The sequence below is a fragment of the Colius striatus genome, chromosome 1 (assembly GCF_028858725.1).
Source record: "Colius striatus isolate bColStr4 chromosome 1, bColStr4.1.hap1, whole genome shotgun sequence".
Taxonomy (NCBI): Eukaryota; Metazoa; Chordata; class Aves; order Coliiformes; family Coliidae; genus Colius; species Colius striatus.
Genome location: NC_084759.1, coordinates 15,748,045 through 15,761,172, shown reverse-complemented (window position 1 = coordinate 15,761,172; position 13,128 = coordinate 15,748,045). Strand labels below are relative to the sequence as shown.

The window sequence follows — 13,128 nt, the reverse complement described above, 5'->3', positions numbered from 1 at the left end:
AATCCAACATCTGATTTGGGTCTATTTTTGTTTCAGTACAGGCTATTTTCTGACTCACCTGGGTGCATAGGTCAGTGTAAGAAGCTTCTGTATAAAAGGCTACAGTTTTCACTGAAAAGAAAAGTAGGATCCGCATCTATCAGCTATTTTTTCCCTTTTCTAAAGCCTCTTCCTATTTTTTTTTTTTTTGCAGGTGATGGAAATTAAGGGACAAATGATTCATGTACCAGAATCTAATGCGATTTTGTTTCTGGGTTCCCCCTGTGTGGACAAGCTGGATGAACTGATGGGCCGAGGCCTCCATCTTTCAGACATACCTATCCATGATGCTACTCGTGATGTCATATTAGTTGGGGAGCAAGCAAAGGCCCAGGATGGCTTGAAAAAACGAATGGATAAGCTGAAGGCAACGCTAGAATGTACACACCAAGCCCTTGAAGAGGAAAAAAAGAAAACAGTAGATCTCCTTATTTCTATTTTCCCTGAAGAAGTGGCTCAGCAGTTGTGGCAGGGACAGCAGGTTCAGGCCAGGAAATTTGATGATGTCACCATGCTCTTCTCAGACATTGTTGGCTTTACTGCCATCTGTGCACAGTGCACACCCATGCAGGTCATCAGCATGCTGAATGAACTCTACACACGGTTTGACCATCAGTGTGGATTCCTGGACATCTACAAGGTAATATCTCAAGTCTGAAGTTAGCAAAATCTAACTGAAACTAAGATAAGAAAAAAAGCCAGTATCTATCTCACTAAATTGCAGACCTTCTCTGTAAAAACAGAAAGGCAATACTTTTTTCTTACGTGAAAAACAAATCTGAAGTATGCCTATTGAAAATCAAGTACCTTGATGCTGAAAAGTCATCATGATTCCCCCATGGGAATATATGCCTCACATTCCCATTTTCCTATAGTAATGTACATCTACTGTATTATAACCTGGCTTCCTTAGGTGATACATCAGCCAGTGTCTTAAGGATAATGAAGTGCGCAATGATGCAACTCCTGGAAGGCACACAAATGCTTTCTATTTCCAGTGAAACTTGAATAGTTTAGGGTTTAGGCACTTACCTTTCCCCTGAAAGAATTCAAATTTTCACTAAAGAAATTGTTAGAGATTTAAACTTCCACTGAAAACGAAGAAAAGGACAGCAGATGTTCATCATAGTAAGTGGAATGATCAGGACGTGGCACTAGAAGGCCATGTTCCTTTACTGCTCTGCAGAAAAGGAGATGTCACATGTGTTGATCACTTCACAGACTTTAGCACCTTCACTTATCTTCAGTGGATTTGGTGTCCAGTAAGTATTTGAGAGAAAAAAAGAGAGGGGAGGTAGAATTTAATAAATGCAGTTAAGGTACTATCTGTGTAATTATCCTGTCAAATCTATGGAGAATACATTTTGTCTATTTCACCTTTGGTTTTGAAATGCAAAGAGCAGAACAAATTTCTTTCTATAACTGAATACATCAAAGAGAAAAAATGCAGTTGTAAAATTATATAGTCTTCATTTTCTGTCTGAGGCTTGCAAACTAAATCACCAGTTTTCAAATTGTTTCAAATACTATTCGTTCATAGACTATAGAGAGAAAAGGTCTTCACAAGAGTGCTGTCCCCTTCATTTTTAGCCTCTAATACATTTTAAAAGGCATCCAAAAATATTATCTACCTAAATAATAATTGTGGCTGAAAAAATGCAGTACATACAACAGATAGAGCTGAACATTATATATAGATTGGTAGGACAATATCCCGAAGTAGAAGATCATGCTGTAAATAAGTTCTGTGCTCCTGGGCTTGAGGTTTGTATTACTGATGCTCAGAAGCCAAAGGCCACCTTGGGAGAGGACTACAATGGAAGATATCAACCCTCATTTGAAAATTGTTATGATAATATAGTCAGAAAAGACTTTAAGTTTGATCTCTGTTTATATTAATCTGATGTTGTTGTACTGGATCTTGAGCCAGCTCAAGGAAAGGGACTTGAGGAACTTCTGCCCCATAGTTGAGAGTGATATCTAGTAACCCTGTTTCACGTGCTGTATCTAGTACATGGGTGTTAGTGTTTTACCAGGTGATAATTTTAGTTAGTTGTTTTAAAGCATTTGGAACATTCTTTGTTGAAAGCTATGGTTGCATGGCAGTAGGAAATAAAGTATGTAAAACTGTATGACTTGATTGGAACGGAGGTTGGTTGAGACCTGTGAGAACACTAGGAAGGAATATTTATACACAGGTCATGAATATTATGTCATTCAGATGATGACTTTCTGCCTTTCACCTAGCTTAGTGCCACCTTAGATAAAAAGATGTTTTTATATGAAAATATTGTTTTGACCAGTGAAATAAGATGATGGCTGCTGAGATAAGCAAAGTAAGATTTTTGCTTTCGGGAGAGGAATAAATATTCCAAAAAAAGTCCAAATCCCCATGCAATTCTATGAGCAGAGGAATAAACAAAAGCTTTTGTTCTATGGAAGGATGTCTTACACCTCTAACACCCTTTCTCCACTGTTACTTCTTTAATACAGCCAGTTCTTTCTCATATCCTTTCATCCTGCATTTTCTTTCTTCTTCCTACTCCTCCATGAGTCTTCTGATCCTCCCTATACATCCCCTACCTCTCTACATAGCCCACCCATACGCAAAGCAGTCTTCACTGTCGCTATTTTGGAGCTTTATGTACCTATTTTTTCTTCTCCACAAAACTTATTTTTCATTTATTTTTTAACCAGCAGTCTAAAAATGACTCAGTTGAGCATTACAGAAAGATAAAACTCAGGCAATGATCCCTTTTTCTTTTCCTTAGAGAATCAAGCCTAAAATAAAATGACAATTCTTTTAAAAAAGCATTTGCATTTAAAAATAAAAATAGCTTGTGTGTTTCTATCTTTTTCATTGTTTTAGATGACATTCAGTAAGCTAAGTTTATTGCTATGAATAATCACCACCACAGAAGAAATTGTTGTCAGGCAGTGAATTTTAGATATGTAATCACCCGAATTTGTACCCACAGCCTGTACTAAATTGTGCAGCCTGTGTCCAAGACATACTCCTGTAACTAGGCTACAGAAATGTATCATGTCACCTATATAGATATCAAAACAAATCCATTTTCAGATTTGCTTGGTTTTAAGCAACGTGGTAAGATTAATTTGCAAGGATTTTTTGGTAAGTACTTCTGAATACCAAATTCACCATTTTGTAAACACAAAATTAAGCAAAAATAATTAAAGAAACCCCATGCTGTAAATTATTCACCCAGCTTACTGTTACAGCATTTTGAATTCAGAACCTCTGTGCTTCTAATGCTAGACTCAGACAATGAATGTAATATTTTCAATTCATTCTGGGATGTTTACAGAGAAGTATAGTGCAGAAAGAAGAGCAAAGATCCTTGCGTTTAACAAGTCAGACAGAGGACAAGCATAATGAGCTGTTGGATACTGAATAAGAAATGTGTGGAAAGGGCTGAAGGGAGGTGAATTAGACATTTCTTGGAAATGAAAGTAAATTTGACTTCAGTAAAACTGCTGAGGTAGGGAAAGGATAATCAGTGGATGGATACATAGATAAGAAGGACAGAATTAGATGAAAATGAACTTCACAGCAGCATTTTTAATGGATACCAGAGATAACAGATTACATTGGTTCTGACTGAGGAGAACATGGCAGTAATTGAGATGCACAATGACGACAGTTTTGGCAATCTGGAAGAATCTGTGTTTTAGAGAGTGAAACTTTAGAAAGAATCTGCTTACACATAGCCTTGATGAAAACGTCAAGGGACGTTCTTGGGGCAATCACAAAAGGGAGAGGATGTGAGAGAACTGAGATCTATCAGTGCATTTGGAAAGTGGTACTGCTGGCTATCAATCAGAGCTAATCACATTTGACTTGGAATTCAGGTGTGGAGGAAAAGATGCTGGTGGGCAGGGAGTGCAAATGAAAGCAATGTAGATGAAGGGGCTTGGCAAGCTAGTGTCTGTGGGCATTAGAAACATGGACTCCAGGAGCAGAGGCAATGAGAGAAAGATCTCAGTAAATTTTAAAACCAGTTGCTTTGTGTAAAATATATACTGGTAGACCTGACTATGTGTTTGTTTAGACCTGTTTTTCTGTTTATCTGAGTTCCTGTTGTCTATGAGCCAAGTGCTGGGAAATGATGCTTCAGATAATCCATCTCTTTATCAAATCAGCTATTTAGATATTCTGGAGCCATGGCTGCTGGCATTTAAAACTTAACCCTGTGAACTGAAATCTTCCCTGCTTAAGATTCCTGCAGCTTCTGTTTTTCCCTCCAAGTAATATGCCTTTGCATAGGATCACTGCAAATACTTTTTTCTCTTTGAGTGCTTTTGTCTGTGTAGGCCTGCTTTCTCAGCTCTTTCCCCCTGATTCCTTTCTGAAACAACCCTCCCTTGTCCTTTATTGTGTGGAGTAAAGGTAATGTGTGCTGGGGGTGAATTTTCCAAGAATTGCCCTGCAGATCTGGTGTGTATATCACCACCCAGGAGCTCCAGGATATTTAAAGACTTCCCATTACTTTGAGCGTGTATTTTTGTGCAGTCCTGTGGAGGATTTACACTTTTACTCTTTCAGAACATGTACAAGTGAAGCAAACAGACATGCAGGCTCCAGAAGAGTTATTCTTTATAAACATACAGACATGCAAAAACATCTGTGCCCGTTCCCCTTCTGTAGGCAATTCATCACTTAAGGATCTTCTAAAGAGTCTAGGAGTTCTGCTTCTGTATATAATTTCATCTTTGGCAATACTGTACTTACATGTATTTCCTTTTCTTTTTCCCTTTTGTCTCTCACTTTCCACTTGTCTCTTATCTGAAAAGCACACCTTTGTTTAAAAATGACCCACTACATTTTTCTCAGGCTGCTTGGGAGCCTTAGAACCTCTGTCCAGCTTGCAGGTTTGGGGATGCTTCCCTCATCCTTCATTTGTGTGTGAACCTTGGCCCTATCTTGACTTTTTATTTAGACAGGACTGAGAAGGGTGTCCTCCTTAGAGGCTCCCTGCTCCATATTGACAAGCAAGCAGCTGGACAGGAGCCATGGTTAAGAGCCATGTTGCAGTCTACAGGTCTCCCTGATGCTATGTTTTGTAAAAACTGCTGTTAATACCTTAATCCTTTTTTTTTCTCGTGTCATGTGTTTCTACCATCTAAATTTTAGTCCCTGTCCTGATTTCTGCTGGAACAGGGTTAATTTTCTTTCTAGTAGCTGATAAAATGCTGTTTTGGATTTAGTGGGAGAATAATGGTGATAACACGCTGATGTTTGACTAGTTGCTAAGTCACACTTATCCCAAGTGAAGCACTTTTCAGTTTCTCATGCTCTGCCAAGAGTCTGGGAGGAAGCATGGCCAAGACAGCTGACCTCAACTAGCCAAAGGGCTATCCCATACCATATAACCATATACTATATATACCATAAAGGCAAGTGCAGAGTCCTGAATCTTGGGAGAAACAACCCCATGCATCAATACAGACTGGAGGTGACCTGCTGGAGAGCAACTCTGTGGAGAGATACTTGGGAGTCTTGGTTGATAATAAACTTAACATGAGCCAGCAATGTGCCCCCGTGGCCAAGAATGCCAATAGCACCCTGGGATACATCAAGAAGAGTAGCCAGCAGGTCAAAGGAGGTTCTTCTCTCTCTCTACTCTGCCCTGGTGAGGCCTCATCTGGAGTCCTGTGTCCAGTTCTGGGCTCTTCAGCTCAGGATGGACAGAGAAGTTATGGAGAGAGTCCAGCGCAGGGCCACCAAGATGATCAGGGGACTGGAGCATCTTCCTTATGAGGAAAGGCTGCAGGATCTGGGACTGTTCAGCCTGGAGAAGAAGAGGCTTGAGTGGCAACCTCATTAATACTTATAAGTATTTGAAAGATGTTTGTCAAGAGGATGGGGTGCTTTTTTTTGTAGCGTCCACTGATAGGACAAGGAGTAATGGACAAAAGATGGAACACAAAAAGTTCCTCTTAAACATAAGGAAAACTATTTCACTGTGAGGGTGAGGGAGGCCTGGCACAGGCTGCCCAGGGAAGGTGTGTAATCTCCTTTTCTGGAGGTCTCCAAGACCTGCTTGGACATGTTCCTGTGTGACCTGATGTAGGTGACGCTGCTTCTGCAGGGGAGTCAAATAGATGATCTCTCAAGGTCCCTTCCAACCCCTACCATTCTGTGGTTCTATGATGGTTCTATGATAATGTCATGCCCAGTATATAAACTGGAGGAGATGGCTGAGAGGGGTGGATTGCTGCTTGGACATTGGTCCGTGGGTAGCGAGCAACTGCATTCGTCTTTACTTGGCTTTTGTTTTCCTCTCTTTTTGTTATATACCTTTAGTAGTAATAACAATAGTAATGGTAACAATAGTAATGGTAATAATAATGCTAATAGTCTTTTGTTGTACTTTTTTTTTCCTGATTCCTCTCCTCATCCCACTGGGGGAAGTTGAGTGAGTGAGCGGCTGCATGGTATTTAGTTATTGACTGGACTTAAACCACAGCAGTTCCTCAGAGGGACTGGAGAAAACAGATTTCACTTTCCATCAGGCTAGACTGTTTCCATTTAAAGAGTCTGGTATTATCAGATCTAGAGGATTCCATAGCACAGCTGTGATGACATGTGGCTGGCCCTTTGTACACCTGAGAATACCATGGTGCAGCATTCTCATTCATGCAGATAGCATTCAAAACTATATCTTAATTTCTTAAAAGGATTTAAATGAATGTGGATGATAGGTAAGTTAGGACAAAGTATCTAACGTAGGAATTTCAAGACAGATAAATTAAAGCTTATATAACCTTGAGGAATATATTGTTGTTCAGCAGTAGTTTTAATACCACAGATATATGTAGACAATTAAGACCACTTTTCTATCTAGAAAAGGGCAGTCACATTAAACTAAAATGTGCATCTTAAGTTATGCTTCATTATTTTGATATTTGCTTATTCTTTTAAACATTTCTTTACTTTGACATTGCAACTACTTCACATAAAGCAGAATGCTAGCTTGGACATTTTTTATTCATCACACATATTTGGTGTGATTTTTGCAATTTAATACTTGCCAACAGAAGAGAAAAATCATTTATGCAGTATGAGTTTTGTGTTCTACGACTATTGACTGCAAATCTGATGTTGGCATCTTTTAAACTGTAAGTCTTCTAGTATATCTCTATTTTAACTAGTGAAAAAAAGCTTTAAAAATACTAGATAATAATTCTACACGACAAGTACTATTTATCTCTTTTCCTTTTGTAAAGTAAACAGCAGTCTGATGTAAAGTGTAGATGAAAGAGTTCCTCCATATATTGGATACTGAAAGATTTATGCTGAAGGCTGCTAAGTAGGTGCTAGAGTTCGAATAAAGCTCTTTCTGCAATATACTCCTGAACTTGTCAGCATGTAGCATCATTAAACTCACTAAAAATAAAATGCCCTCGGGCTTAGTAAGAGCAATTGCTTCATAATTAGGCTCTTGGGGAAAAAAGCTGGGGTTTATAGTGAGACATTTCTTTTAAAAAATGAGCTTTATTAGATGAACAGATTTCTGAACTTCATATGTGGACACCTGGAATCCATTCCTGCACACATGTGAGGGGTTCTCCATACACTGACCTATCTCCAAAAGTAGAATGTAGTGTCATAAAAGCATTGCAGAGTTACTATGAAACTTGGCACAAGATTTCGCTGCTTAGGAGTTAATTTTGAAAAGCTGAGGACCAGAAACACCAAGGTAGAAACTGAAGGAGATTCTTGGGTCCATCTTAAGACAGTCTTATTCTCAAATCTTGTCTTGAAAACTTTAAAAACCTTTAAAAAACAGGATTTTTTAAGAGTATGGCAGAAATTTTGGGAATCTATAAATAATGTTATATTTTTCATATAGAATTAATTTCAGCAAAAACCCCCAGATGTAAGTATTTTAATCTGGCAGATGTTATTAGCCTTCACACTGTTGCACAATTCTACAGTGTCTCAAAGCTTTTCTGCCAAATCTGTGCCATGGAAAAACATATAGAGTACTTTAAAATGCAAAAAAGAATTAGGTTTTAATTTGTGTTCACAAAGCATAGAGAAAACAAACAGATTTTGATTAATTTTGAAAATGTCAGTATTCACTCTTTGTTACGTAAATAGAGATGTAGACCTAGAAGCTACCTCAGGATCAAGCATACTTAGGCCATGCCCAGAGAAGGCTTTTCTGAACTGCATTTACACCACCTCCAGACAAAGAGTGCACACACTTCACTTCTCATTGGAATAACCTATCTAGTTTCTCTCCAGCATGTTCTTTGACGTTTCTTTCTGTACAGTCTGTATTTTAAGTGACTTGTTCAGATCTTTCCTCCATAAGCTACCCAAAATACTTCAAGTCTGCCCTCTCCCCACTTAGTGATTAATAATGTCACTGACCTGCATGCCAAAATATGCGTGGCAAGATACAGGATTCTTTGAGCTAAACAGGATCTTGCTGTTGTGCTGACAAACAGTATCTTGACACTAGCAGTCAACACACCCATGCAGTCTTTTTCCTGTTTTGAAGTACTTTATGAAACATGCATTCTGTAATGCACTTTGAACGGCATGGGATGAGTCACACATGAAAAGATATCAGCTCACCTAGAGTCTTCCTACAGTTTCACCTTCCCAGTCTGGCCATCATGCCTCACATAAACCTGATTTTCAGTCATTTCTCAGCAAAAGCATGCCAATGCCAACACGGGAGGAGTCTTACATATCAAATATCAGTCTGGACCTGGAAGCAGGCAGTTAAGCAAAGATAAGAGAAATTTGAATCATACTGTAGCAAATTAGTTAAAAATGAGTTCTTCAGAATTCAGGGTGGAATACATCATGCCCTGGAAGTTCATCTTTCTCTTCAGTGACTTTAGAAAAAGTATAGGAGAGTAGCTTAAATTAGAGGCTTAATTTTTGTGTGGCTAACTCTGGGTAGTGCAGGTCCCGTCCTGAATGATGGTGTTGTAAGGTTATTACTGACTTGCAGAGATATATCTGGAGATGGACTTGGGTATAAGAAAATATGGAATATGTCAGTGACATCTTAAGGTAGAATATGGAGAGCAAATAAATTGTGCTGATATTGCTGACTTAAAGTGGAGAGAATTTTTGTTTTCTTCAGTTTTGTCCCTCACCAGTTAAATAGGTATCCTGTTGATGCTGAACTGAAGTATCACTTTGCTGTCTGCTATGGCCTTTTCCTAATTTTCCTGCTGTACAACTTAGATCCAAAAACAGATGACAGAGAAAACCATTGAGAGATACTAATAACTTGAAGGGTTTCTTATAGAGTTCTACTTGCACTAATATAATCTTAAGGCTGAATTTTGCTGTATTGCTTTAGAGGGAAGATAGTTCAGCTTTTATTAGAGAAATATATAGTGTTGCGGTACTGTGTAGTTCAGACTTGCAGATGGAAAAAATATGGACAAACTAATGAAAGTCTATGTTCAGTCTGTCCTTCTGCCTCTTCACATGGACTTGCTAATTTTCACCCTTCTGTAGTTCTGAGACAGAAGTGAAACTGTACTGTTTGTAATTTAGAACTAGCAATCTAGACTATTCTGAGTCAACAGAGAAAAGACTGATTTTATAAGGATGTGATTTTTTTGTCAGTGTGAGATTAATCTTTTCCAGAAGGAAATGCTTAGCACAGGTTGGATGACTTCTAAACTTTCCAATTCAGTTCATTAAGAGAACTGAGAGTAAATAATTAATGTGCTGATTACTGTATTAGAGATATCGCTGATTAGATGGGCTGAATCTCACCTATATAGTCTATGAACTTGCAGCCTATATGGTTGAAATATTGCTTGTGCCATTTACTTTTCATATGCTTACAGTTATTTAATCATCTCATATAGTTTAATGTTGCGTTATGTTGTTTAATGCATAGAGTGTATATTGATTGAGTCAAATTAGGTTTCACTGCATTTTAATTTCCCTCATTCAAAGAGTATCAACCCAAGTTATTTCTCTAGTAATTTCATTGCTATATGTTGGCAGTGGAATAACTCCTATCACCGCTGAGCATGAGTATTGTACTGTTGTGATCACCAGGAAACCATAGTGTTGCATCTCCAAACAATGCAATTCCATGGTCCAACTGAGCAGTAAAGTTATCTGTAATCAAACACAAAGAAAAATAGGAGCTTTTTTTCCTCCAAAATTGTTTCCTTCCTTCCTGCCATCTTTCCTTCTCTCTTTTCCTCTCTCCTCTCTTCTCTGCAATCCTTCTCTCCACTCCATAGGAATAGAGGTCACAAATTAGAAAACAACCCCACCTTTATTTATTGCCAGAGGAGGAAAAAAACCTAATAACAAAATTTCCCATTACTTTAATATTTCCTTGGACATTTTAAATACAACATCACCAAATTTCAGAAAGTTGGGTTAATTTTCAGTTTTAATTTTTGCGGTGCAATTTGTGTAGGAGATTTTTCTTCCTGAAATTAAAAGATACGGTATTAAAGTGAAAAATCAGTGGCTGCGGTATAACCTCAATTATCTACATGTCAGGAGAGAAAAGAAACATTTGGACAACTTAAATTTCAGGTAATTATCACTGTAGCTAATAGATATACTGGGGGAGAGTACATGCGGAATAGTTAGAATTTGGATTATGGAAGAAACTGCCATAACTAGTGCATTATAATGGTCCATGCTTGACAGTACTGAATGTGGGTACTTGAAGAAATACAAGAAGCCTCATGAGCTACTTATAAAATGTCAGGTATATATGGCAAACTTTCTGTCATATTCATTTTGGGATTCATGCTCTAAAATACAAGGATTATGTTCATTATCACTGTATTTGCTGAGTCATCTGTTAAAACCCTCACTGCCTGCAGAACTGTTTGATTGTTCTTAAAAAAAACTTGCAAAATTATTTTTCTCTAAGATCTTGTGGTCAATAAGTTTAACATTCTTTCCTAATCCATAAGGATGCTGCTGTCATTGTTGTCTCTTGCCTTCCCACCATGGACAGCTGTGAAGAGCCCATCTCTGTGTCCTCAAGGACCTTGCACAGGCACTGGGGCTGTTCTTAGGTCCTCCTGAAGCCATCCATCCCTGCTCTGTGATGAACAAGCTCAGATCCCACAGCCTCTCTTGACAGGGCAGGTGCTCCATCTCCAGATATCTTGGTGGCCCCCCACTGAACTGGATCCCATTTACCAGTCTCTGTCTTGTACTGAGGGGCACAAAACTGGAGGTGGCATCTATGCTTGGTCTAGTAAGTGCTGAGTAGGGGCTGATAACAACTTGTCCGAATCTCCGTTCATAAAGCCCAGGCTATCATTGGCCATCTTTGCTGCCGGGACTTACTGCTGACCTATGTGCCACTTGCTACCCAGGCCCTCTGCTGTAGAACTGTGCTTCAGAAAGTTGGCCCCAGGCTGTATCACTGCCAGGGAAATTCCTTCCAGGGACGGGACTTTGCACACGTCCTTGTTGAATTTCATGAATTTCCTGCCAAACAATTCATCCTGCCTGTCCATGTCCATCTGATAGCAGCCCTGACCTACAGTAAATTGATTTCCCTAAGTTTGGTATCAACTTCAGACTTGATGAGAGTGCAAATAATGTTATCATCAGGAAAAGAATCACAGATTTTGTCATAAAAAAGGCAGATATATTTACTAAGTAAAATTCTAGATAGTTCTTGTACATACTGTAATTTGAAAGGTGATCACTACGCATTGCAAGCACCTAGAATGTATCTCTGCCTAGGAGAAGGGAAATAACCTAGGCAACAGGTGAAAGGAGAGGCAGATATTTAAAAAGAGAAAATAGCATTCTTCTGTACAGGGAAGGAAACCACACCCAGAACAGAAATGTCACTTTTCTTAGTGAGAAAAGTTAAGTGAGGAAGGCAAAGAGCATTAAACTTTGATTAGCTAAGCCATTACCCCTTTGCCTGCTGCTTTTGAATTTATTTTTTTCACTCTCAGTGAAAAGAGGAAACTGATGTCGTTGCAACTGCTGATTTTTATTATTTCAGTATTATAAAACTAAATTTTATAGAATATCTCCCAGCAGTAGGAGAGTTTCAAGCCATTGGCAGATTTCTCATAAGCGATAAGAAACGGTTTAGCAATAAGCTTTTCTTTAGCTAAATATAGCATATACACTTTATATACTCTGGCTGTAAACAGGGTGTGAAGCATAGAGAAACTGTTTACTGTTGAGAGAAACTGTTTTTTTCCAAGTTTTTCTGCCAACTTAAAATTACAGTGATTATGGTCACGTAATTATTTAAGCAGAAATAAATTTTTCTGATGGCTGAAATTAACAGAAACATGTGTGACCACAAGCAGGATGTGATGCACATGGAAACTCAACTGAATTTGAAGAAATTTCTGTTACTCTATAAAAGGAAGATAAGAAACCAAGACATGGAAAAGGTTGAAGAATATCTCTCTAGTTACTCTGTCTTTGATAGTTATATATATTTTATATATATATATATGTTAATAGAATAAACCAAGTAGTCTTTGAATAACATATTTCCACATACGCGTGGAAACCACGGAAAGTTTTTCTTTTCTCAAAGTGTCCTTGAACAAAGGATGGTTAGGAAATACTTAGGTATTTACTTTCCAAAGTAATCCTGTATTCACTTGATCACCTCTTCTTCATTCTGAATTGCACTGTGATTTTTTTTCCTGTGCCTGGTGAGAGGAGAAAATTAGAATCTATTCTTTCTGCATATGTATGTTTATATGTATGTATCTATATATATCAAAAAAATGCTGAATGATGCATGTTTCATGAATGCATTTGTCTTGAAAAGGGCTCCATTAGAAGTTATTTTTGTCTCAGCAGTACAGCCAACTCAAACTGAAATCACTAGTGCAACCTGCATTAAGGGCTTTTGTTTATGGATGTACTTTGGGTTCGAGGCAATAATTTTACTGTGGTTATCTCTATAGTGAAGCCAATCCATCTTTAATTTCCAATGTATTTATTTTTTTTGCAAAAGAACTTTGAACAGCCCATAGAGACGGTATCATAGATTATTTTAGGGTGAAGACATTGTAACCATTAGGTGTGAGATAATAAATACCTATGCAGCCTTGTGA

At 38.2% G+C, this 13,128-nt stretch overlaps 1 protein-coding gene across 1 annotated transcript in view; it reads left to right on the top strand.

Annotated features, from left to right (window-relative positions):
- GUCY1A2 (guanylate cyclase 1 soluble subunit alpha 2) overlaps nucleotides 1-13,128 on the top strand; it is a 169,229-nt gene that overhangs the window by 85,932 nt on the left and 70,169 nt on the right. Inside the window, exon 5 of the mRNA XM_061991878.1 lies at nucleotides 194-679. Coding sequence (XP_061847862.1) covers nucleotides 194-679 — 486 coding nt within the window. The remainder of the gene's footprint in view (nucleotides 1-193; nucleotides 680-13,128) is intronic.